Genomic DNA, 23,587 nt, shown 5'->3' on the forward strand with positions numbered 1-23,587 from the left:
ATGAGAAAGGCTATTCTTTAAACAAAAGCGAAAGATAAGCATATATCTTCTACTGGCGAGGGGTACTCATTGGGCGAACCTTAAGATCAGCCAGTTGGCGAAAAACTTCCTGAAGATGTCTTTCCTGAGCTCCCTAACGTGCTTGGAGTTCCCTAACTTTGGCTCGCGATGCAACTAGCTGTTGCTGCAGAGCCTCATTGGTCCTCCTAGTCCTATCTGTTGGGTACTTGGTGTTGCATCTTGGGCTTGCTTCCTAGGCCATCTTTTATGCAGTATGGGCCTGTCCATCCGTATCTTATTTTCTAGGGTTTGTGTATTAATAGATGTTTGCATGCATCTTTTTAGTAACTGATAGATCAAGGTTTTTACGTGTAATTTAAGAAGATATCTTTTTGTAACCCTAGAATCCTCTACAGCGGAAGTTCTTGATCGAGCTCTGCTGAGGATTGAACGTTCGAATCATTCAACACATTCAAATCCATTCTTGAGTATTGTTTCATTGCTTTACATTCTTTATATACCTGTTACAAAGATCTAATCGATCAAAGAAATTTTATATCTCATCAATTGGTATCAGAGCAGGAGGCTGTGTAATTCATACACATCTCTTCTGTGAAAGAAGCTATTAGGGTTTATTCCGCATTAACTAATATTTATTGATCCGTCACCCCATAATTGACGTATCTCATTACTTGTTCGTTTTGCCCTAATATTATATATTACAAGTCTGATCTTTCAAACAGGTTATTCGATCAAGCATGGACGAGTCGCCATCCAATCCCATTAATATTTCGAATAGTATTGGATCAACAACGAAGATTCCCATCCTTTACACCCAAGATTATGAAGTCTGGGCACATCACTTTGTAGATTATGTTGTAGGATCTGAGGACAATGGATATCTCATCTGGGAAGCAATCGTATCGGGACCCTTCGCTCATTCTGCAACCTCAAGGATTATTAAAACTCAAAAGGAGTATAATGATCTTTTGAAAGATGTTAAAGACGTTGCACAAGACGAAAAAGATAAATTTTAGTGCAATATCAAAGTATTAAGATTAATCAGATTCTCTCTTCAATTTGACACTTTCAGGCTGGTGAGTTCATGTACTACTGCCAAAGAAATATGGGAGAGGCTTTGAGAATTGTATTCTACGGACGAAGATCTTGAACACTCCATTCAAACCTTGCTCTTATCCGAGTTTGGTGAATTCAAGCAGGGCACCGAAGAAACCGTGACTCAAACGTTCGATCGCTTCAATCATCTTCTTAGCAAGATGATTAAACATGATATTGAAAGGAAGCTAATTAAGCAGAAGGTTACGTTTTTGAACGGCCTCAGATCTGAGTGGAGAGCTGTAGTGTCCACAGTTAAAGCGCATGAGCAATTCAAATCTTATTCTCTAGCAAAACTGGTGGGTATTCTGAAATCTCAAGAAAAGATTGTACTACACGAGAAAAATGTAGTTTCAAGCCTGGGTTCATTGGCCCTACTATCCAAAAGTAAAGCGGTGATGGAAGATGAAGACCTCAACATAGAAGACTATGATCTTACTTCTGAAGACTATGCTATGATGGTATCAAACCCCAAGAGGTTCATCAAGAAAAGATTTCCTACCAATAAGAACCGAAATTGGCAGGGAAGTTATAGCTCTGAAAAGGTCAAAGACGAACCAAAGGCAGAAGATTCAAAGAAGGAACCGAAATCTGAAGGAAATTCGGGAGTGAGCTGCTATTACTGTGGAGGAAAGAATCACTATGCTAAAGATTGTGTCCTTAAGAAAATGGAAGAAAAGGATGAGGAAAAAGATGAAGAAGCTTTGTTGCTGAAAAAGCTGGAAGAGATCAGGAAGAAGAAATCTACTGCTAACCCTTCTATGAATGCTTTAATTGTACAGGGTTCGATAGCAAATGATGAATTCGGAGGAGTGGAGGTCTGGTCAACCGACTCCGAGGATGATGAAGTAAGGAGGCCTTCTCATGGAAAAGCTTATGTGGCGAAAGAGAAGGATAACAGTGGAAAATGCTTGATGGTGTCTGACGTATCTCAGATGATGGGATACAACACATATGGTGGGAATAAAGACACGAAGGAGCAATAGGACATGTTCTTTACAGCAAAACCGCTCAGCGTGCAATTCAACGAGCTTGATGTACTAATCAAGAAGGTACAATCCGTTTTTTTTTCATTCAAAGTCCCACAATGCTCATATGAAAAAGAATTAAAAAATGTTAATTCAAGAATTTCTCATCTAGACAGCAGGTTAACTCAAACTCGGGTCACCAATTCTAACCTAACTGACCAAATAAGCAGGGTGTCATCGAAGAGTGAGGAACGGAGGATGTGGATCGAACTGAAGGAGTCGGAGTTAATCAAAACCAAGGACGAAAACATTTATTTGCAAAGACACAATTTAAAACTTTTGAAACAACGAAATGTTTTTTGTTTGATTGCGAAGCATCTTTACAATAACATTACTCAACTTCATTTAAATTGTGAAATAGGGCAGAAAATTCATCGTATGATTTTGCCCTTCCTTGAGTTTAAGGAGGATGAAATCGAAGCTGAAGCATACAATTGTGAAAGTGTGGTTTCGTCTGAGGATGTTAATCCGACGTATATGTATGGTCTAGACAAAATTGAATCTTTCATTAAGTCCAAGGACCATAAGGACATGCTGAAAAACGTTTTGGATGAAAATGAAAAACTAAATCTAAGGACCGAAACCATACAAAAATTTGACTCATTGAATGCCAATTTGAGCTCAGAAAATAAAATTGATGTTGAAAATGCATCTGAGCTTAATGAGGACAATGACATGAGTGAAATTTCTGTAGAGGATGAAGTTGATTGTTCTGAGTTTGTCAAGAGCGAACCCGAAATCCACAAAAATCTCATCTCAGAAAATTATGTGGAGTTTGCTCGCTTGTCCCAACAAAAGTCCCCGAAACTTGAAGAAAAGGCTATTGTTTACCAAAAGGTAAGGACAACACCAAATCAGGTGTATAAGGTCACAGGTGTAACCGAACATCAGACAGCCGAACTCACAGCCATTGTAAACGAAGACAATGCTGATGGTTGTGATGAGTTCTTCTGGTCTGCCCCTATCGACAATGCTGATGAAACTGTTGGTCTATCAGAGCAAACATCCTGGAAGACAAAAGGAAGATATATTCCGGAGCCACTGAACAAGCCTGATAACTTTGACGTACCAAGTACTAGTGGTACAAAAGATGTTCCTAAAGAAAAAGCAGATTCGAGTGAATCATCATCAGTTCAAAGTGGACCTGTTGACACAAATCAAAAACAAAAGGAGAACATCCATCATCAGCCGAAACAGATGAGAAATCAAAAACAACAAAGGAATCAGAGATACAAGAAGAATCTTTCTGAAAGAAAACAGTTTTGGCAGTCTCAAAATGCCAATTTCTCATATCGTGACAGAAATTTAAAGTCAGAGAAAAATACTGTTGGATCTCAAGTGAGAAATAACAACCGAAAGCAGAAGTTCGGTTCAGAGAACAGTATCAACCGACAGCAGAGGTTCGGTTCAGAGAGCAAAAGAGACCAAAATTCTAGGTTCGGTCCCACTAATAATCAAAACCGAAAGAGTCACCTAGAATATCAATTCAAGAAATCATCTCAGTCTAAATTCTCTCATTCTAACTCTTCTAATTCTTCCAATCATTCTTCTTCTCAACCCCATTCTAAATCCAATTCTGGTCGAACTTAAAAACCTAAATCTTCAACTGACCTGAAAGGGAAATCAAAGGTTTCGTCAGTTAAATCCGAGTCCAAACCAAAAGCATCAAATCCCACTAAAATTAAAGTTTTCACCATCAAAAAGAAAGATGAAACCACTTTAATAAAAAGAACATATTTTGTTGACATCTCTCTTGCTACTGCTGTTCCTATGAAAGGCTCACGTGGACCCAAGAAACTTTGGGTTCCTAAATCTGCTTAATTTGTGCAGGTTATCAGTGACGAGCAGTTTGACGAAGAATGGTATATCGACAGTGGCTGCACACGTCACATGACAGGAAGGAAGGAAGAGCTAAGGGAATTTAGATCTCTTTCAAACGGTGGAAATGTTAAGTTCGGGAACAACTCCTTCGGAACCATAAAAGGCTATGGAATGATTACAAATGGTGATTTCATGATCAGGAAGGTTGCATATGTAGAAGGACTACAACATAATCTCATTAGTGTATCTCAGCTTGTTGGAGGTACTGGTCTCAAGGTCTCATTCGATGATGAGTGTTCGGAAATTATTGAGAAGCAAACGAACAAAGTTATTCTCAAATCAGAGCGCAAAGGTGAAATGTTTCCCCTAAATCTCAAACCCATCGAAGGGAATCCAGCAATCTGCTTGTTATCAAAAGCACAATCTGACGAAAGCTGGCTATGGCACCGAAGGCTATCTCATCTCAACTTTAAGGATATAAACAAACTTGTCACTGGAGGTCATGTTCGTGGTCTTCCATTGCTCAAGTATGATAGAGAACATTTGTGTGCGGCATGTGAAATGGGGAAGCAGAGTCGTCAAAGTCATCCATCAATCATAAACACAAAAGTTGTTGAACCACTAGAGTTACTTCACGTTGACTTGTGTGGTCCATCTTCAATCGAAAGCATCGGCGGTAGCAAGTACATTCTTGTTATTGTTGATGACTTTTCGCGTTTTACATGGGTGTTCTTTCTGAAGCTTAAATTTGAAGTGACTCACAAGCTAAAGATGTTCATCAAGCAGGTTGAAGTAAAGCTAAAGAAAGTCGTTTGCAACATCAGGAGCGACAATGGGCTGGAGTTCAAAAATAAAGAATTCGAAGAATTCCTGGCGGAAAGAGGAACTAGTCACAACTTCTCAGCTCCCTACACACCTCAACAAAACGGAATAGTCGAGAGATGAAACTGATCCTTGTGTGAAGCAGCTCGAACCATGCTAAGTTTTGCTTCCTTACCTTTATATTTTTGGGTTGATGCTATATCTGTAGCTTGTTTTACACAGAACATGTCATATCTCAATAAGCGATTCACGCTCACTCCTTATGAGATCATCAACAATAGGAAGCCGAACGTTAAATTCTTCCATGTGTTCGGTTTCCGGTGCTTCATCTTCAATTCTAAAGAACATCGCAACAAATTTGATGTCAAATCCGATGAAGGGATTTTTCTGGGCTATTCTCTCACTTCTAAAGCGTACAGGGTATTAAACAAACGTTCGAGGAAAACAGAAGAGACGTATTACGTGACCTTTGATGATAGCTATGTCAAAAAGTCAAAAGTCAACGTAGACACAACTGGTGAAATCTTTTCTCAAACAGGTCAAGTCACAGTATCAATTGCAAATCTCTTTGAGAAGTTTGTCGAGTTATTTGATGAACCAGAGAAGGCCATTAATTTGGAAGCCAGAGCAGCAGACAACAAGGTGGATCATTTGAAGCAATTAGTAGAATATGCGAAAAATATATTTCGCTTTTAAGTCAATATCCCTTCCAAATATGTACTAAATAAATTATTTTTTCAAAAAAGCCATTATATTTCTGATCTTTTTCTTCGTTTTGGCTATCTTTTTTAAATCCAACAATTTCTTTTTTTGGAATCCGATGGTCTAAAAATTGATTTGTATATTTATGTTTATAAACTTACGATAATAAAAACTAGGGAAATCTGCGAAAAAGTCCCAATATTTTAGGCCAGTTTACGATTTAATCCCAAATTAAATTTTGTTTACAAAAAAGGACAGATTACCGGCTAAAACTTCAGATTAGCCCTTCGTGGCCGGTTTCACAGATTTAGCCGGTATCTCGTCTTTTTTCGTTAATTAATCCAATTTTTTGGGCTTTTTCATTAATTAATCAAAATTTTAGGACTTTTTCATTATTTATTACCAATAAACCAAAATATTTGGACTTTTTTGAAGATTACCTTTAAACTAATATATATTATATTATATGATCTAATTTAATATGTACTATTCCATATCGTCTTTCTTATGCTCTTCTAGGCTCACCGTGTGTTTTTATCGGTGTCGTCAAACCCAACAACAAAAATCTCACTCACAAGCCTCGTTAACTCCATCAATTTTCCAAAATTATATATTCACAACTCTATGATCATCTTTCAATCTCCAAATAAAGAATGGAGAAAATCCTTGTTGATTACGTAGATGTCCCTATTATCTAACCATGACTTAAACTGTGGTTCCAATACTTGGATGTTCCGATTACCTAACCATGACTTGAACCCATACACTAATGGCGTTGTCCATAGTGCTGTTAACAATAGAAGATGAATCTCATATGTTTAACCACTGATACATTGGCTCAAGTCTTACTTGACCCTTGTTTCCTTAGAACACTATAAAAGCCTCAACATAAGATGAATCCCACATGGTTCATCATTTATTGGTTTTGTTTGTCAAAAAGTAAAGCATTTTGGAAGCCCCAAATAGACTAAAACGTAATAATGACAATTATTGTAATATCACACCAATTATCATTATGACTTAAACGTAACATCACAACAATTGTCATTATTACATTTTAGTCTATTTGCGGCTTCCAGAACGCATTAGATTTTGGCAAGACAAAAACCAATAAATGATGAAGTTTTTGATAAAGATCGGAACACAATCTTATTGATGGATCCAAGAGCTCCTTCTCGTCCCAAGCCTTTTTCTCCCCAATCTTCTTCCAAAAAATGCACTACAAGATGCAATATTATCCCCTATTTCTCTCCTACAAGCATATAGCTTAATTAGGGTTTCTCTCAGAGTGTTAAGATGACAAGGGAGGCGGAAATGAAGGCTTAAGGTCCTTTCAATAGGACACAACCCCTGAAAATTAGGGTTTTCAAACTCAGCTCCTACTCGTCGAGTTGGGGTCCTCCAACTCGTCGAGTAGACTCTAGAAATTACACAACCATTAACACTCTCTACTCGGTGAGTTGGGGCCTCTAACTCGTCAAGTTGATAAGACAACAAGAATACAAATTAATTAAATATTATACCTGGGAGTCGGGATGTTACACCTATTGTAAGGAAACAAGGGTCAAGTAAGACTTGAGCCAGGGTATCAGTGGTTAAACCATGTGGGATTTGTATTTTATTGTTAATAAAACTATGGACAATGCCATTAGTGTATAGGTTCGAAATAAGGTTCGAGTCATGGTTAGGTAATAGGAACATCCGAGTGTTGGAACCATAGCTCCTAGGTATACCAAATTAATATTTTAATAGTTTATGATGGATAGCTTGTTGACATTTTTTTTTAAAATTAGAGTTAACATTCTTCATGGTTTTCAGTACATAATATCGAGTTGGTTTTTTTTACCTATGTTGTGTTTTTTAAGCTTAATGGTTCATTCTTCATGGTTTTTAAGCCCTATTGTAAGGAAACAAGGGTTATGTAAGACTTGAGCCAAGGTATCAGTGGTTAAACCATGTGGGATTCGTATTTTGTTGTGAACAACACTATGGACAATGTGAATAGTGTATGGGTTCGAAGTAGGATTCAATTCATGGTTAGCTAATAGGAACATTCATGTGTTGGAACCACGGTTTAAGACATGGTTAGGTAATAGGGACATCCACGTAATCAACAAGGATTTTCTCCATTCTTTATTTGGAGATTGAAAGATGATCATAGAGTTGTGAATATATAATTTTGGAAAATTGATGGAGTTAACGAGGCTTGTGAGTGAGATTTTTGTTGTTGGGTTTGACGACACCGATAAAAACACACGGTGAGCCTAGAAGAGCCTAAGAAAGAAGATATGGAATAGTACATATTAAATTAGATCATATAATATATATTAGTTTAAAGGTAATCTTCAGAAAAGTCCAAATATTTTGGTGTATTGGTAATAAATAATGAAAAAGCCCTAAAATTTTGATTAATTAATGAAAAAGCCCCAAAATTTGAATTAATTAATGAAAAAAGACGAGTCACCGGCTAAATCTGTGAAACCGGCCACGAAGGGTTAATCCGAAGTTTTAGCCGGTAATCTGTCCTTTTTTGTAAACAAAATTTAATATGGGACTAAATCGTAAATTTGGCTAAAATATTGGGACTTTTTCGCAGATTTCCCTAAAAACTATCGTATTTTCTACTAAATAAGCCTCTTGTTTGCCAATAAGACCACATTTTTTCTGTTGCATCTAAAAAAAAATATAACATTATTCTTTGGTTGAGACATATTTGACATTCATTAATCATACAATTTTTCATTTAGGTTATTTATTGGTAACTTTTTTATATTTTTTTCATTAATATCGAAAAATTATCATAAATGGTCTCTATGGTTACCCAAAATCTGAAGTTTAGTCGCTATGGTTTAAAAACCTCATAGATGGTCCATGTGCTTTCAAAACTTTTGACAATTGGTCCTTATTGGTAACTCCGTTAAGTTTTGTTCGTTAATTGAAGGGCCTTTACGTCATTTCACTACCACAAGGACTATTTATGATGTTTTTTCTTACTTTGAAAAAAATTATATATACATATATATATATATATATATATATATATATATATATATATATATATATATACACACACACATACACACACAAAGGTGGTCTCTCTCTCCCATCCCTCCACCCTTGTTCTTCCTCCCTGTTAACCGAAACGCACCAACAATGAAATTCCTTTGTCTTTCTCCGAGCATGTCGATTTTGCTTTCGAAATGTCTGATATTGAAGAAGGTGACTTGAAGGGAACATATAAGGTTCAGTCTTGAGCTTTGATTTCATGAAACCATGCCTCCTACTCTAAGCAAAAAACACAAATTAGACATAATCATGGTTGAAATTGGAACATGGAAGGAGAAGAAAGTTGTTACAGAATGTACGAATCATTAACCTGCAAGTTCCCTCTACATCTTTCATGAGCTTTGTTACAGAATGTACCAAAGTGGCGTGGAGGCAGATGCATGTTTCACTCCAGAATAATGTGGAAAAGCATTTCCCCTGGATCCAAAATAGAATATGATTCAAAACTGTTTCACATTTTCAATATAAAATACGAGTTTTATGTTGACCTACTAACTTTGGGTTCCTAACGATTTCTTAAAGTTAAGGTCTTGTTATTCAAACTGTATAAGTTGATAGTTGCTTACAGTGTCATGGTATACCCATGGATGACATATGGGTCACTGTTCAATATGGTATTTGCTGATAGCACCATGGTATACTCAATGATGACATATGGGTCATTGGTCACTATGGTAGTTGCTTATAATGTCATGGTAACACTCATGGGTAACATATGAGTCATTAGTCAAGTTGATAGTTTCTTATAGTGTCATGGTATACCCATGGATGACATACGGGTCATTGGTCAAGTTGATAGTTGTGTATAGTGTCATGGTAACACCTATAGATGACATATGAGTCATTGGTCAACATACTAGTTGCTTATAGTGTCATGGTAAAACCCATGGAGGACATACGGGTCATTGGTCAAGTTAATAGTTAACTATAGTGTCATGGTATATGCATAGATAACATATGGGTCATTGGTCAATATGGTAGTTTCTTATAGTCTCATGGTAACATCATTGATGACATATAAGTCATTGCTCAACATGGTAGTTTCATATAGTGTCATAATAACAATTATCAATGACATACGTATCATTGGTTAAGTTGAGAGTTGCTTATAGTGTCATGGTATACCCATGGATGACATATGGGTCAATGGTCAATATGGTAGTTGCTTATAGTGTCATGGTAACATGCATGGATGACATACGTATCATTGGTCAAGTTGATAGTTGCTTATAGTAACACGGTATACCCATGGATGACATACGGATAATTGGTCAAGTTGATAGTTTCTTATAGTGTAATGGTAACTCCAATGAATGACATATGGATCATTGGTCAAGATTGTTTTTTCTTATAGTGTCATGATAACACCCATGGATGACTTACAAGTCATTGGTCAACATGGTAGTTGCTTATAGTTTCATGGTGACACCCATGGATGACATACGGGTCGTTGGTCAACATGGTAGTCACTTATAGTGTCATGGTTACACCCATGGATAACATAAGGGTCATTAGTCAAGTTAATAGTTTCTTATAGTGACATTGTATACCCATGGATGACATACATGCCATTTGTAAAGTTGATAGTTGCTTATAGTGTCATGGTACACCCATGGATGACATATGGGTCATTGGTCAACATGCTAGTTGCTTATAGTGTCGTGGTAACTCCCATGGATGACACACGAGTCATTAGTCAAGTTGATAGTTGCTTATAGTGTCATGGTAATACCAATGGATGACATATGGGTCATTGGTCAACATTTTAGTTGTTGATAGTGTCATGGTAACACCCATTCTATGAAATTCGGGTCATTGGTCAAGTTGATAGTTACTTATTGTGACATGGTATACCCATGGATGACATACGGGTCATTGGTCAAGTTGATAGTTGCTTATGGTGTCATGGTGACACCCATGGATGACATATGGGTCATTAGTCAAAATGCTAGTTGCTTATAGTGTCATGGTATACACATGGATGACATATGGCTTACTCGTCAATATGGTAGTTACTTATACGGTCATGGTAATACCCATGGATGACATACGAGTCATTGGTGATCATGGTAGTTACTTATAGTGTCATGGTAACACCCATGGATGACATACGGGTCACTCGTCAAGTTGAGAGTTTCTTTTAGTTTCATGGTATACCCGTAGATGACATATGGGTCATTGGTCAACATGGTAGTTGCTTATAATGTCATGGTTACACCCATGGATGACATTTGGGTCATTGGTCAACATGGTAATTACTTATAGTATCATGGTAACACCCATGGATGACATACGAGTCATTGGTCAACATGGTAGTTGCTTATAGTATCATGCTAACACCCATGGATGACATACATGTCATTGGTCAAGTTAATAGCTGCTTATAGTTTCATGATATACCTGGGGACGACATATTGGTCATTGGTCAAAATGGTAGTTACTTATAGTGTCATGGTAAGACCCATGGATGACATATGAATCATTGATTTAGTTGATAGTTGCTTATATTATCATGGTAACACCCATGGATGACATATGGGTCATCGGTCACCATGCTAGTTGCTTATAGTGTTACCATGTCGTATTGGCTACCACATTAATGAACATACTATTAAAGATATTCAATTTTAAGAAATGAAAGTTATATTAGTTTAGCCGGAAGATGAGTCTTTCATGTTTCACGAAGTCGCTGGTTCAAATCCTACTTCCTTCAATATTTTTATTTAACTTTTTCTTTTTCATTTAAACTGTCAAAGTTCCACTTTAACCCATAAAAAGTTATAATGTTCGAATAATTTGTTTTTACACAAATACCCTTAGGTATTGACAAAAATACCCTAACGATTTACATATTAAACTTTGTAAATTTAAGGGCAAGTAGGTCAATTCGTAGTCTAAAGACTTAGGCGCCCAAATTTTGAGTGAGAGTCATCCCATCGTTTCATTTTGTTGGCGATAGATCAAATGCAATCCATTCCCAAAGATCAAACTTGCGAAACATTGATCAATGTGTTGGGTTATGAGCATTCTAACACTCCTAAGTGTACATGCAACCCTAAATACCTTGGATCTATGTTTTATCTATTATACATGAAAATATGAACATCCAAGGTATTATCCTAATCTAGCATACAAAACTATCAATATAACAAGATAGAATACATACCTCTTTGATATAGAATGTCTTCATGAAGCTTGAGTGCCTAGAGCCCCAAGTGTGACACCTCAAATGGTTCACACAACACCAAATACACTTGGAATAACTTGAAAGGATTCTACACTTCATAAAACCGGCTAGCCCTGTCTAGAATAATCTAGTGGCCGATTTTGTCAAGAATAAGATCTTTATATAGTGTTACAATTAGGGCAAACCCTAATTGTCATGACTTTCCATTTCCTTGGATCCATGGGTTCAAATACACCATGGAGCATCCAAGGAGCATCATATGGGTTTTGGCCCAACTAGATAATCCATGGAGCATTAGCCCACTATACAAGTATGGATGATTTACACAATCAACCCATATATTTAATTAGTCTTCTTTTGATCACTTAATTAATCCTAGATTAATTCTTGATCAATACTAATTAAATAATCTTATTATTCTTATTATTAATATACTAGAACTTATAATATATTAATAACCATAAGTGTCTTATTTCTCTCATTATAGTCTATCCAAGTGCATGATGCCATGCAACCCAAATGGACCATGCCGGGTCGGGTCAAGTCTTACCAATTATAGTTATGGACATAGACATTAATCCAACAGTCTCCCACTTGGATAAGTCTAAAACTATTTTTGCGTATGACTTCAGGAACCAACTGGCAATCGTAGCTCTCAAAAGCTTCTGTCGAACTCTGACCTTGTAGATGAACTCTGATCTTGTCAATGACTTGTCCATTAGATAAGGGATCATATATTCCTCCATTCTAGATATCATATGGACTGAGACATGGATTATAATCATTCTCTCTGTCCATTACTTGTTTGCCGATTTCCGATTTATGACGACTGACTAATTGAACAAATCAAATCAGTCCTGGCCCAGCCGAGCACTTCCATTTGTCATCATCAAATCATCGAGGGGCCCACAGATATCGCTTTTATGTCGAAGGTAAAAGGAATGAATAAACATCGACTCATATGGCTTGTTCTACTACTTGTTGAATCATAAACAAAGACACGTTTTATAACATCGAGTTACCAATGCGTTTTGTGTAATCGATGTACTATCAACTCATAGTAACAACTCATATCTCTAGGTTTGAAGAATATAAGATATTATCGTCTCATGATCACTCGTGATAAAACCCATGAAGTGATTCCAATCAGCACGGGTTGAATCCAATACTCAGAACTTATGAGCACTCATGAGTGTTGTAGCCCTTTGTCCAACATCTTAGACCTCTACAAGCCAACCCATGACAGTCTTAATTCATATCTACTTCCAACATATGACCGACTGTGGATGGTTTGAATAACTTAGTCATTCCGGAAGAATAACCTAGTTTATTCGGGAAGTCAAAACATGCAAAGTGCAACACAATAATAATTGAATCCAATATGGTCTCAGAACTTATGAATATAAATAAAACACCTTTTATTTATCACCATATGATTACACGTTATTCATTGTATACTGTTTCAGCTATCAACTATATTCTTGAATTTAAAACAATAGTTGTCCCATGCTCTAAGCATGTACACTATGTTTTCTAAACACTAGTCATGTCATACACCAAGTATGCATACTATGTTTGTCTATGATCTTTACTTTGTGAACTAGATCAATTGAACATAATCTTCAATGATTCTCTTTTCACACTCCCAAAGCCTTACTGCAAATGCAAGAATTCCAAATTCATGCCATTTACTGAAATCAGTTAGATTCTAAACTTATATGCATTGATCCTCTTGTAACGATTATGCACAAATTCAGAAAGACTTGGCAACAATCATTACAGAGCATTCCAAAGGAGATCAATTCCTTGGAAACATCCTTCTTGCATTAAGTTTCCTTAATCTTACACAGATTGAAATTTCTGACTTTGAAACATTTCCAGATTCATTTTGACTATCACTTCTAAACAAGAGTTGCCTCCTTACAGATTATGTCAATATGGTCCTTCCAGAATTATCACTATACTTCCAATTGTCCTTGAGAAACCAATCTTTGGTAAACCTTAGATTGTCCTCGACAATTGTTTAATCCTTTTAGTCATATCCAGTTCTAAACCTTTTCCCTTTTTAATGCCCCATGCATTTGGAAACTTTTAGAACGGATAACTATAGCACATGTAATCGATCCTATATCCGAAGCATATGGGACACGATTCATGATGTCTCACATAAAGACTAAACCAGTCTTTTGCTATAACATTTCCATTTCTATTTGCCAAGTTCTCATGATTCAGATTATGAAAAGGGATGCCGTAATCATAATCGAATTTAAGAACGCAAATAATGGACCCATATACAGAATTTCCTTATGTTGAGCCATTCCAACATGAAATTCATATATATCCTTGACTAAATGATTAAAACCTCACGATCTAAGCTTATAGATTTGAGATGAAGTATAATTTCCTCTCCCTTAATTATAACAAAACAACTTTTTCCCAATTGAAACCTTTTGTTTTCTATAATTAACATTGCTAACTTGCAATCTTTATCATAATTATCATGCTCCCACTAACATGATGATTATTAGCATAACACTTATGCTCCCACTAGCTTTGACATGTTCTCAAAAATCAGCTGGACTTCTAGAAATCAATACTTTATTGACTTTCTTACCAAAGTTCAGATTTCTGATACTGGATTGTTTTGATAGAACTTTATCAAAATCATACACCTTCCCTTAGATAGCACACTTGTGTGTCTAAACAATTATGAAGAGGGATGCCGTAATCATAATGGTTAGACCTTTTTGCCACTTCTCACAAGTCCAGGTTAGTGTGCCGGTAAACCACACACGCTCCACTAACGACTTTGAGAATGCAAATATCACAATTGCTATCTAGCTAAAATCTACTTAGTGAAAGTGTTTCCTCACCATCATTTTCATTAATCGGAAAGAAACTTTATGACACTTAGATTTAATGGTGTATGTGTTCTTATCCATGTGAATTGTCAAAACCATAGTCACAAGACAAGGATAATGACAAATCCAAACTCATATGGACTGAACTCAATCTTAATTTCTTGCCACCTGGTAGCTCAAGGGCCTACCATTGCTTCCAAGTTGTTGTGCAACACATTGAGAACTCTAAGAACTCATATGCAAAGCCAACTCTAACTGGAATGGGCACAAAATATGTCAACACGATAGGTTATAAACCTTAAGTCGTGTGCTAGTGAAGAACTTTAGGTTTTATTCTTGATTAGTTCTTGAGACTTTCAAGACCTTTAAGACTCCCACTCTCCTCTTGACCTATAAGACTCCCTTGTCAAACTTCCAAGAGATAGTGTGGATTCTAATCAAGACAAACACTTCACACAATTGGCCTAAGTTGGTCTTTGTTTTATCCAAAACATCACAACTTACCAATTTCAAATGTACAAGAGTAGAAAACTTTAACTCTTACATTTGTCAAGTGTTTTAAACCTTCTTTAAGGACATGTCACTCAAATTACAATCTTGGAGTATGACTCTAAGACTTGTATTGGAACGAAGTATGACTCATCTTCTTGATTTAACCATTTCAACAATTCAAGATCCCTTCTTCTTAGTCATAAGAATGCACTAAGACTTCCTTAGAGAACTAATTTTGATATGGCTTCTTAATCATTAAGATGATCACAAAACTGATACTAAAGTATTCTCCTATCTTTTCAGATTTGAGAAACTTTTATCTTTCTGCCTAAGTTGATTCTTCTTATTCGTTCTGCCTTACATTGGAACCTTTTTCCAATGTCTCAGAGTTACACTTAAGCCTGTAAGTATAATCATATTTACTGAGCTTTAGTAAACTATGACGAATAGTCTTATTAATCTTTTGTGGTGGAGTTAATCAGTGCACATGACTATGTACTCGATCCCTTAGTCCATTACTTGACTCACACATCCATGTGAATAAGTAATTAGTCTTAATTTTTCCAATACTTGAAAGTTCTCATTCATCATGCTATACAACTCGCATGATTCCAAGTCCCGGTCCAATTGGGACTTTGGATGATGAGAATCTTTCCTTATTTGGTAAATTTAAAAATTACCACAAATGAAAGAATCAATTTCATATTTCCACTCTTGCTATTAATGGAATCATATAAGCAACAATTTTTCCTCAAATGCCATTGTAAGGATATTTTAAAATAAATAAAATCAAAAATTTTCTTTTATTTTAAGACTATGCGGAAAAACTTATCCTTACAATCCATATGAAAACTTGTTGTTATCTATTCCTTAGCAATGTCTCATAACTCCTAAGAAGTAGCTCAAGAATCCGATTTTCAAACTACGCGATAGAAATCCATCTATGCGATCAGATTCAACATATTCTTTGTTTAAGTTCCTTTACTTTTCTTTGATTCTTAAAACATTTCCATGTGACCCAGTCACATCATGTATCAAAAATCTCAGAATAGAAACTTAGCAGAGTTAGATTAGTGGACTTTTACCTGAACTAGAGTCAATCTTATTGACTTTAACATCCTTAGGTAAATTAGGCAGTTTCGCAACTAATGACCCTTACTTTGGCAATATAAACATATGGACCCTTTGATAATGGTACACGGGACTATTACAGACTTAGCTTTTCTCTTTACCATTTGTTCAACCGAGTTGACTATGGCCGATCCCTTTCCATTGGGAAGAGAATGCTTTTTCTGTATTTCCTGTGTCACATTGTCAATGTCCATCAAGTTTTGAGGAAGTTGATCTTAACAGATAAATGAGATCATTAAGGGTCTTGTCATAGTCTGTTTCATAGGTGTTCCAAAAAGAACACACTATGTGACTTAGAAAGTAGTTGAACCACCAACTTTCTCAAGACTTTGACACCCAACTCTCCCGGCTTGTCAATATGTGACTACATCTCCAAGATGTGATCACACCTAGACCTTGCCTTACCAATAGGGTTCGAGTGACCTTAAATTTTTCAAGAACTTGTGGGTTAGGGAGAATAATTGGAGGAGGAGAGAGAAGTATGATATCCATGGGACATCATCTTCATTTAGGAAAGCTTGTTTCAAGAGATTTGGGAAGATCATAAATGTCTAAACCAGACATGTTTTGGGAGATATTCAAGATAGTTGATTTAAAGTCCTTAATATGACACCCAATATGAAATATTAAGGCTAGGACCCAACAGACTATTTTATAACTTAGAAGAGGTATGCCGTAATCCAAGCTATAAAACAATTTGAAGGTAGGTGAATGACGATTCACCAATTTCCACCAAGATAAACGAAATGTATTATTAGGTTTTAATTGGATTTGAAATTCCTAGATCTTTTGAGATTCATTGAACTGTTCAATGGCATGTTTCAATCTCGAGTGTGCCGTTCAGGTTTTGTGACTAGGATGCCGAGGATCACAAAACAAGGTGTGAAGTAACCATGCAAATTACTTGGTACCCTTAAGTGTTTACCCCTCAATCGATGTGCCGGTTAACCACACACGCTCCATCGATACTATGATAAACATTAAGTTACCCTTTGCCTACCTTGTTAAATACGAGTTAGTGTGCCGGTTAACCACACACGCTCCACTAACCGACTTAAACAAAGTGCAAAGTGTAATTTCATGGATTAGCACCTTATTCACATTTTCCTAAGTAACTAAGATTGGGAATTATTAAGAGTTTAGTTACTTAGTATTTATCATTAATACTTTTAATGAAGGGAGAATTATAGTCATGTCAAACCCGTTCGGCTAACGACCCTCCACCAGTCAAGCAAGCGGTGGGTGAGAGTGGACACCCATTAAGTTGCCATTTTATAGGCAACAACCTTATACCCACCTTATAGACCGGCTTCGTGAATGAGGCGTACTAGTGGTAAGACCGACTTTACTCTTATAATATTATAAAGTATAAGGGTTGAATTTTAACTTTTAAAATTCTAAGGGCTAACTAGGAATTAAAGTATTCATAAGTGAAAACTTTACAAATTCCAAAACTTGAGGGCAAGTTTTGAAACTATTCAAAACTAATTAATTCCATAACTTATGTATTTAAAGTAGTTTTAATCCAAAAACTCTTCAAGTTCCATAACTTGAGGACAAGTTATGGAAGACTTTAAATTAATAAAAGAATTAACTTTTCTTTATTTTATAACTTATGGAATTAATTAAGGTTACATTATTATATATATATATATATATATATATATATATATATATATATATATATATATATATATATATATTATTTAATGAAGAGACTCTTGGTCCTCCATAACTTGAGGACAAATTATGGAGTCATAACTCCAATTAATTAGAACTAGACTCTTCATTTTGTAACCTTTGCCAACTTTATGAGTTTTATGATTCTTTAATGTGACTCTTCATGTAACTTGAGGATAAGTTACATAAACACATTTTATACTCAACTCTTAGATTAAAATGGATTGAAAACAACTATTTCATTCAACTTTTCTATTAATCTAAGAAACTCATAAGAACAAGATAATTCAAATCAAACTTTTTCATGTAATTAGTCTAACCTTTAAACTAATACAAAACATGAATATATTGACAATTATCTTTGAAAATGGATTAGGGTGAACATTACCACATCAAAAAACAAGTTTATAAGTTCAAAAACAACTTAGGGTAATGTTCCTAGTCCATTTCTAGCCAAAAACCTCGAAGATATGCTGTCTGGGGTCCAACTCGGCGAGTTGGATTCATTTTGCCTTGGACTCGTCGAGTCCCTTCATGGACTCGGCGAGTCAGCTGGGCTGACAGCATCAAAACTCGATTTTTCAGCTTCTATTGCAGGTATAACAAGAAAACAAGCCTAGGCTCTGATACCACTGTTGGGTTATGAGCATTCTAACACTCCTAAGTGTACATGCAACCCTAAATACCTTGGATCTATGTTTTCTCTATTATACATGCAAATATGAACATCCAAGGTATTATCCTAATCTAGCATACAAAACTATCAATATAACAAGATAGAATACATACCTCTTTGATGTAGAATGTCTTCATGAAGCTTGAGTGCCTAGTGCCCCAAGTGTGACACCTCAAATGGTTCACACAACACCAAATACACTTGGATTAACTTGAAAGGATTCTACACTTCATAAAATCGGCTAGCCCTCTCTAGAATAATCTAGTGGCCGATTTTGTCAAGAATAAGATCTTTATATAGTGTTACAATTAGGGCAAACCCTAATTGTCATGACTTTCCATTTCCATGGATCCATGGGTTCAAATACACCATGGAGCATCCAAGTAGCATCATATGGCTTTTGGCCCAACTAGATAATCCATGGAGCATTAGCCCACTATACAAGTATGGATGATTTACACAATCAACCCATATATTTAATTAGTCTTCTTTTGATCACTTAATTAATCCTAGATTAATTCTTGATCAATACTAATTAAATAATCTTATTATTCTTATTATTAATATACTAGAACTTATAATATATTAATAACCATAAGTGTCTTATTTCTCTCATTATAGTCTATCCAAGTGCATGATGCCATGCAACCCAAATGGACCATGCCGGGTCGGGTCAAGTCTTACCAATTATAGTTATGGACTTAGACATTAATCCAACACAATAAACCCTAAAATCCTTGTTCTTACATAATTTGGATTACACTCGAATTAGTTCAACATCATGGCAACGAGTTCTTCATCAGAAAGAATGCGAACAAGACAACAAGGAAGAAGGATCACTGCTTTTCCATTGCAAATGATTGAAAAAATAGTAACTATGGTTGGTGGAAAATCACCCATGAATGGTTTTAAGTGCCAGTTAGTGTAAGTATGGTGTACAATACTTCTATTATATTTGTATACATAGTTAATTTAGTGTTTAATAGATGAATTTTGTTGATTTGTGAATTATAGTTGCAAACTCATTATACGTAATATATTAAACTATGGACACAAATCAATTAAGGTTTCATCCATTTAGTGTTGATATGTATGAAGTCATCCGCAGATGCATAAAGTTGAACAACCTACATATACTCTTCAACGGTGGAATGGTACTCTTATTTATGCATACGGATAATTATGAACGCATATTGTTTTCTATATTTGTATTATTAAAATTGTATGATTACTTAATGTATTTAAAGCGAAGTATTGTTTTTTTTTTGGGAAAGATGAATCAGGGAAACAATTGCTTCAAGATGCAACCGATAAGGGGCAGTTGGATGCGATCTTCGTTCTGGGAATGTTTTTGATGGCCGAAGGTAGTGAAAGGAAGCAAGAATCTCTGATCATGATGAATAATGCTTACATTAATACAAGAGGAATTATGAATCTGAGAATAACATGTTAAAGGTTTGAAGCCACTTGTTAAGGGAAGGATATCAAAGCAGATACAATTCCATGGCTTACATAAAAGTTGTGCAAAGCATCCTTCTGTGAGAAATTATGGAATTGCTTTTATGTATCAATATAGTTCGTTTTTTAATTGTGATACTTGTTTGTGGATGAATGTTTAGTTGAGTTTGATAAGATGTTTGACATTAGTTTATAGTAATTATATGATGGTTGTTTTATTCACACAATTAGTGATGCATATTATATCTGTATTTTGGTGTAATGTGAATACATACTTGTAATTTGATTAAATTTTAATATATATTAATTTGTAATTTGGTTTAATATCTATACATGAATATATACTAGCAATTTGGTGAAATGTTAATATAAATGTATTATATTATGAATTATGATATATATGTTATTTTAGTCTTTTTCATTTCAATAGTCAGATGTCCATTGTGAGCCATAATAGGTTATAATTTTTGAATAATATGTTTTGACACAACTACCCTTAGTAATCACATATTGGAAATGATTTAAAGTGCACTTTGGTCTTTTTACACTATATATCGTTAAGGCACCATCATGTGTCAGATGTCATGCCAGCGTTTCAGTTGTTCAACCATGCAGAACATCTCAACTTTTTCGAAGATAAAACAGCAGATGAACACTAAAACCCCTGAAGCGTCGAAGGGTAATCGTTCTTAAAATCAATTTTCTTCGATAATAGTGACTCTTGTATTTAGTCCTCGCAACCAAATCATCATAAAGTAAGTTTTTTTCCATACCCTATTACACTATTAATCACAGCTACGCCTAATTTTCATTAAAACAATTGAAATCAACTACTCCAATGTGTATTTTGAAAGTAGAATGTCGAATACAAGAAGCTTCCATTTGTTAGATGATCTTCCAATACATATTTTGAGTCGGATTATTGTAATATTAGGTTCAGAGTTTGCGAAAGACATCATCTCTACCAGACTTTCATAATTCTCAATAAACATCAACTAATGAATGTATATTTTATGAAATACAACTTTATTTATTAGTTATTTGCTGTGTATTTAAATGTTTGAAGTTCAAAGAAGTTGTATGAAGCGGGGAGTGATCCTCAGGTGTTCAGAACAACATCTATTCATATGATTGAAGGAATGGGTCCCAAATATCTGAATGCTGATTTATATATACGCACATGTTCATTGCATAATAACATTGAAGCCATGTTCAGACAAGGAATGATATGTGTAATTTTAGTAATTATATGTAATCTATTACAATTATTAATATTTAGTGTCATTGATGTTAATGTTATTGTTATTCTGTTACTAGGATGAGTGCTTTCTTAATGGCAAATTTGATGTACGAATGACTTTGTTAAGACAAGCATCAGATGAAGATCATTTTGAGGCAATTTATTTGCTTGGAATGATATACATTTCAAGAGGGCCTCCTCAGTGTGATGCATGTATGTATCGTATATATCTATATTAAATTATAATATATTTAATGAATGCATGTTTGTAGTTTTGGGTTAGTATTAAGTTATGTTGTGATGTATAATATTTACTGCTGTGTTGAAATGGATACGTTAGATTAATTGATAGTTATTTAAATGTGTAGCTTTATTATGACTTGATTGCTATTTTGGCTGGGCAGTTCCGTATAATGAGGAGCACATGGGGGTTGTTGATGTCACACCCCCGAACCATCTGAAAAAAAACGTTGGAAACGTCCGAGGGAGGCGACGTCATACGTAGTATCACAACAATCGTATCACAGAAATCAAAGTAAACACAACCATTACATTACAATATGAATATTTACATCTGTTGAAAACATAGTTTGTACATATCATTATAAAGCAAAATATAAAGACGAGACTCCAAAAATGCTCTGTCTTCTCCAAAATCTGGTACTATACCTATGTATCGTTGCCCTAAGAATACAAGCGGTTTTTGAAAACGTATCACCATAAAGCTGGTGAGATCATAAGCATGTTTTTGTATTGAAAACTAGTCACTGAGTTTGTATAAATAGTTTCTTTCCATTATAAGTAAATATCATTTGTATCGAAAATCCTTGTTACCAAGTTCTGAAATATGTACGCATGTTTACCAAGAAAATCCAATATTTTCAAACATGTTTGTTGGTTTTTGAATGAAAGGTACGTTCTGTCTGAAAACCCTGACTACCACTAGTATGTAATGTATGATCATTCAGAAAACCCCACCAGTATGTATAGTAGTTTTATCACTTAAAATAAAACTATAGTTTTTCTCCCTGGAATACTCTCCAGTAAGTTAAGTAGTTTTATTAGTTAAAATAAAACTAGAGAAGAAAGAAATCCCATAAACAATGATTAGTCTATACGTATTGTGAGTTGTATAACCATACTAATTTGACCTGTGGCCTCCTTAACGTTCTTCAGGCGTCGTACGATTACAAAATTTGTCACCCCAGGCGTGCCCGCCTAACTGTAGCTAACAGTTCAGGTGTGGGATTGTCAGGCCTGAATAGATCTATTCACAAATTTCACGCTCTCCCTCCAGGAGACTCTGGTTGTACTACTGGTGAGGATTTATTGGTACCCCCAGGGGGGGAAGCGAAGATGGTCTCACAATCTTGTATTAACTAGTTTGCGTGTTAGTTTGGTTGTTCTCGAGTTCGAATTTTGTTTGTAACAGTGTAGAGTATAAATAATCATACACAAAATAATTATTTAGCATGATACTCTAGTTTTGTATTCGTAATAATGGATAAACAAAATATGGCATAGTTTATGAAGTTTGAACCTGTAAGACTGGTAATGGAATCCCAAACTATACCTATTATAGCTTGAATGGTTGTTATGTTCATGTATGGTTTTGAAAACTATGTAATTATGAATTGAAAACATCCCTTATGCTCTGCATAATACAAAAAGTAATATTGTATCTAAACATTTGATAGAAAATGTTTGTAATTGCATCAGTTTTTAAGTTATGAAAAACTTCATGTTTAGCTTCTGTCCCCCCCCCCCCACTCCCTGAAAACATGAAAAAGTCGAAAAAGTGTAAGGGTATGAACTCACAGTTTAACGTAGGATTCGAGTGTACGATCGATATGAGTGACGAGTGTCAACAGATGTTCTAAACGCAAGTGGACCTTATTAATCATATGGTAACACGTATATGTATTAGATTAAGGTATTTCATGACTAATCATGATGGGAATACCATCCTAATGTCCCGGAAATGTTTGAGCTAAGTGTTCTAGGTTCCACACGTAGTGATCCTTGCAAGTTTCAGGCCAAATATGGGCATTAGAGTGGGAGTATGGCCAGGAAGTGTGGTCAGATTTGTGTGTGTGGTGGTAGACAGGAATGTGTGGCCGTAGAGAGGGTGTGTGCGGCCGTACACTCCTTGTTTGATCTCGAAATGTCGATTATAGAGACCATACTCTCACTTTGGAGGGTATTTGAGTGTGTGCGGCCACCTTATGAGGGTGCACGGCCACACTCCTTCAAAGTATGAAGAACATGAAGAACATTATGAGTTTTAGGCTTAGATTCAAGTGTCTT

General features: G+C 35.4%; 1 protein-coding gene across 1 annotated transcript; it reads left to right on the forward strand.

Annotated features, from left to right (window-relative positions):
* The first annotated feature begins 19,363 nt into the window (after nucleotides 1-19,363).
* LOC145035867 (F-box protein At2g35280-like) lies at nucleotides 19,364-21,563 on the forward strand. Its single transcript, XM_078984365.1, has 4 exons — nucleotides 19,364-19,506; nucleotides 21,107-21,272; nucleotides 21,358-21,493; nucleotides 21,553-21,563. Exons 1-4 carry the CDS (start codon nucleotides 19,364-19,366, stop codon nucleotides 21,561-21,563), a joined length of 456 nt encoding a protein of 151 aa, XP_078840491.1.
* The last annotated feature ends 2,024 nt before the right edge of the window (nucleotides 21,564-23,587 follow it).

This window comes from Lactuca saligna, chromosome 3, assembly GCF_052625555.1.
Source record: "Lactuca saligna cultivar CGN05327 chromosome 3, ASM5262555v1, whole genome shotgun sequence".
NCBI classification, from domain to species: Eukaryota; Viridiplantae; Streptophyta; class Magnoliopsida; order Asterales; family Asteraceae; genus Lactuca; species Lactuca saligna.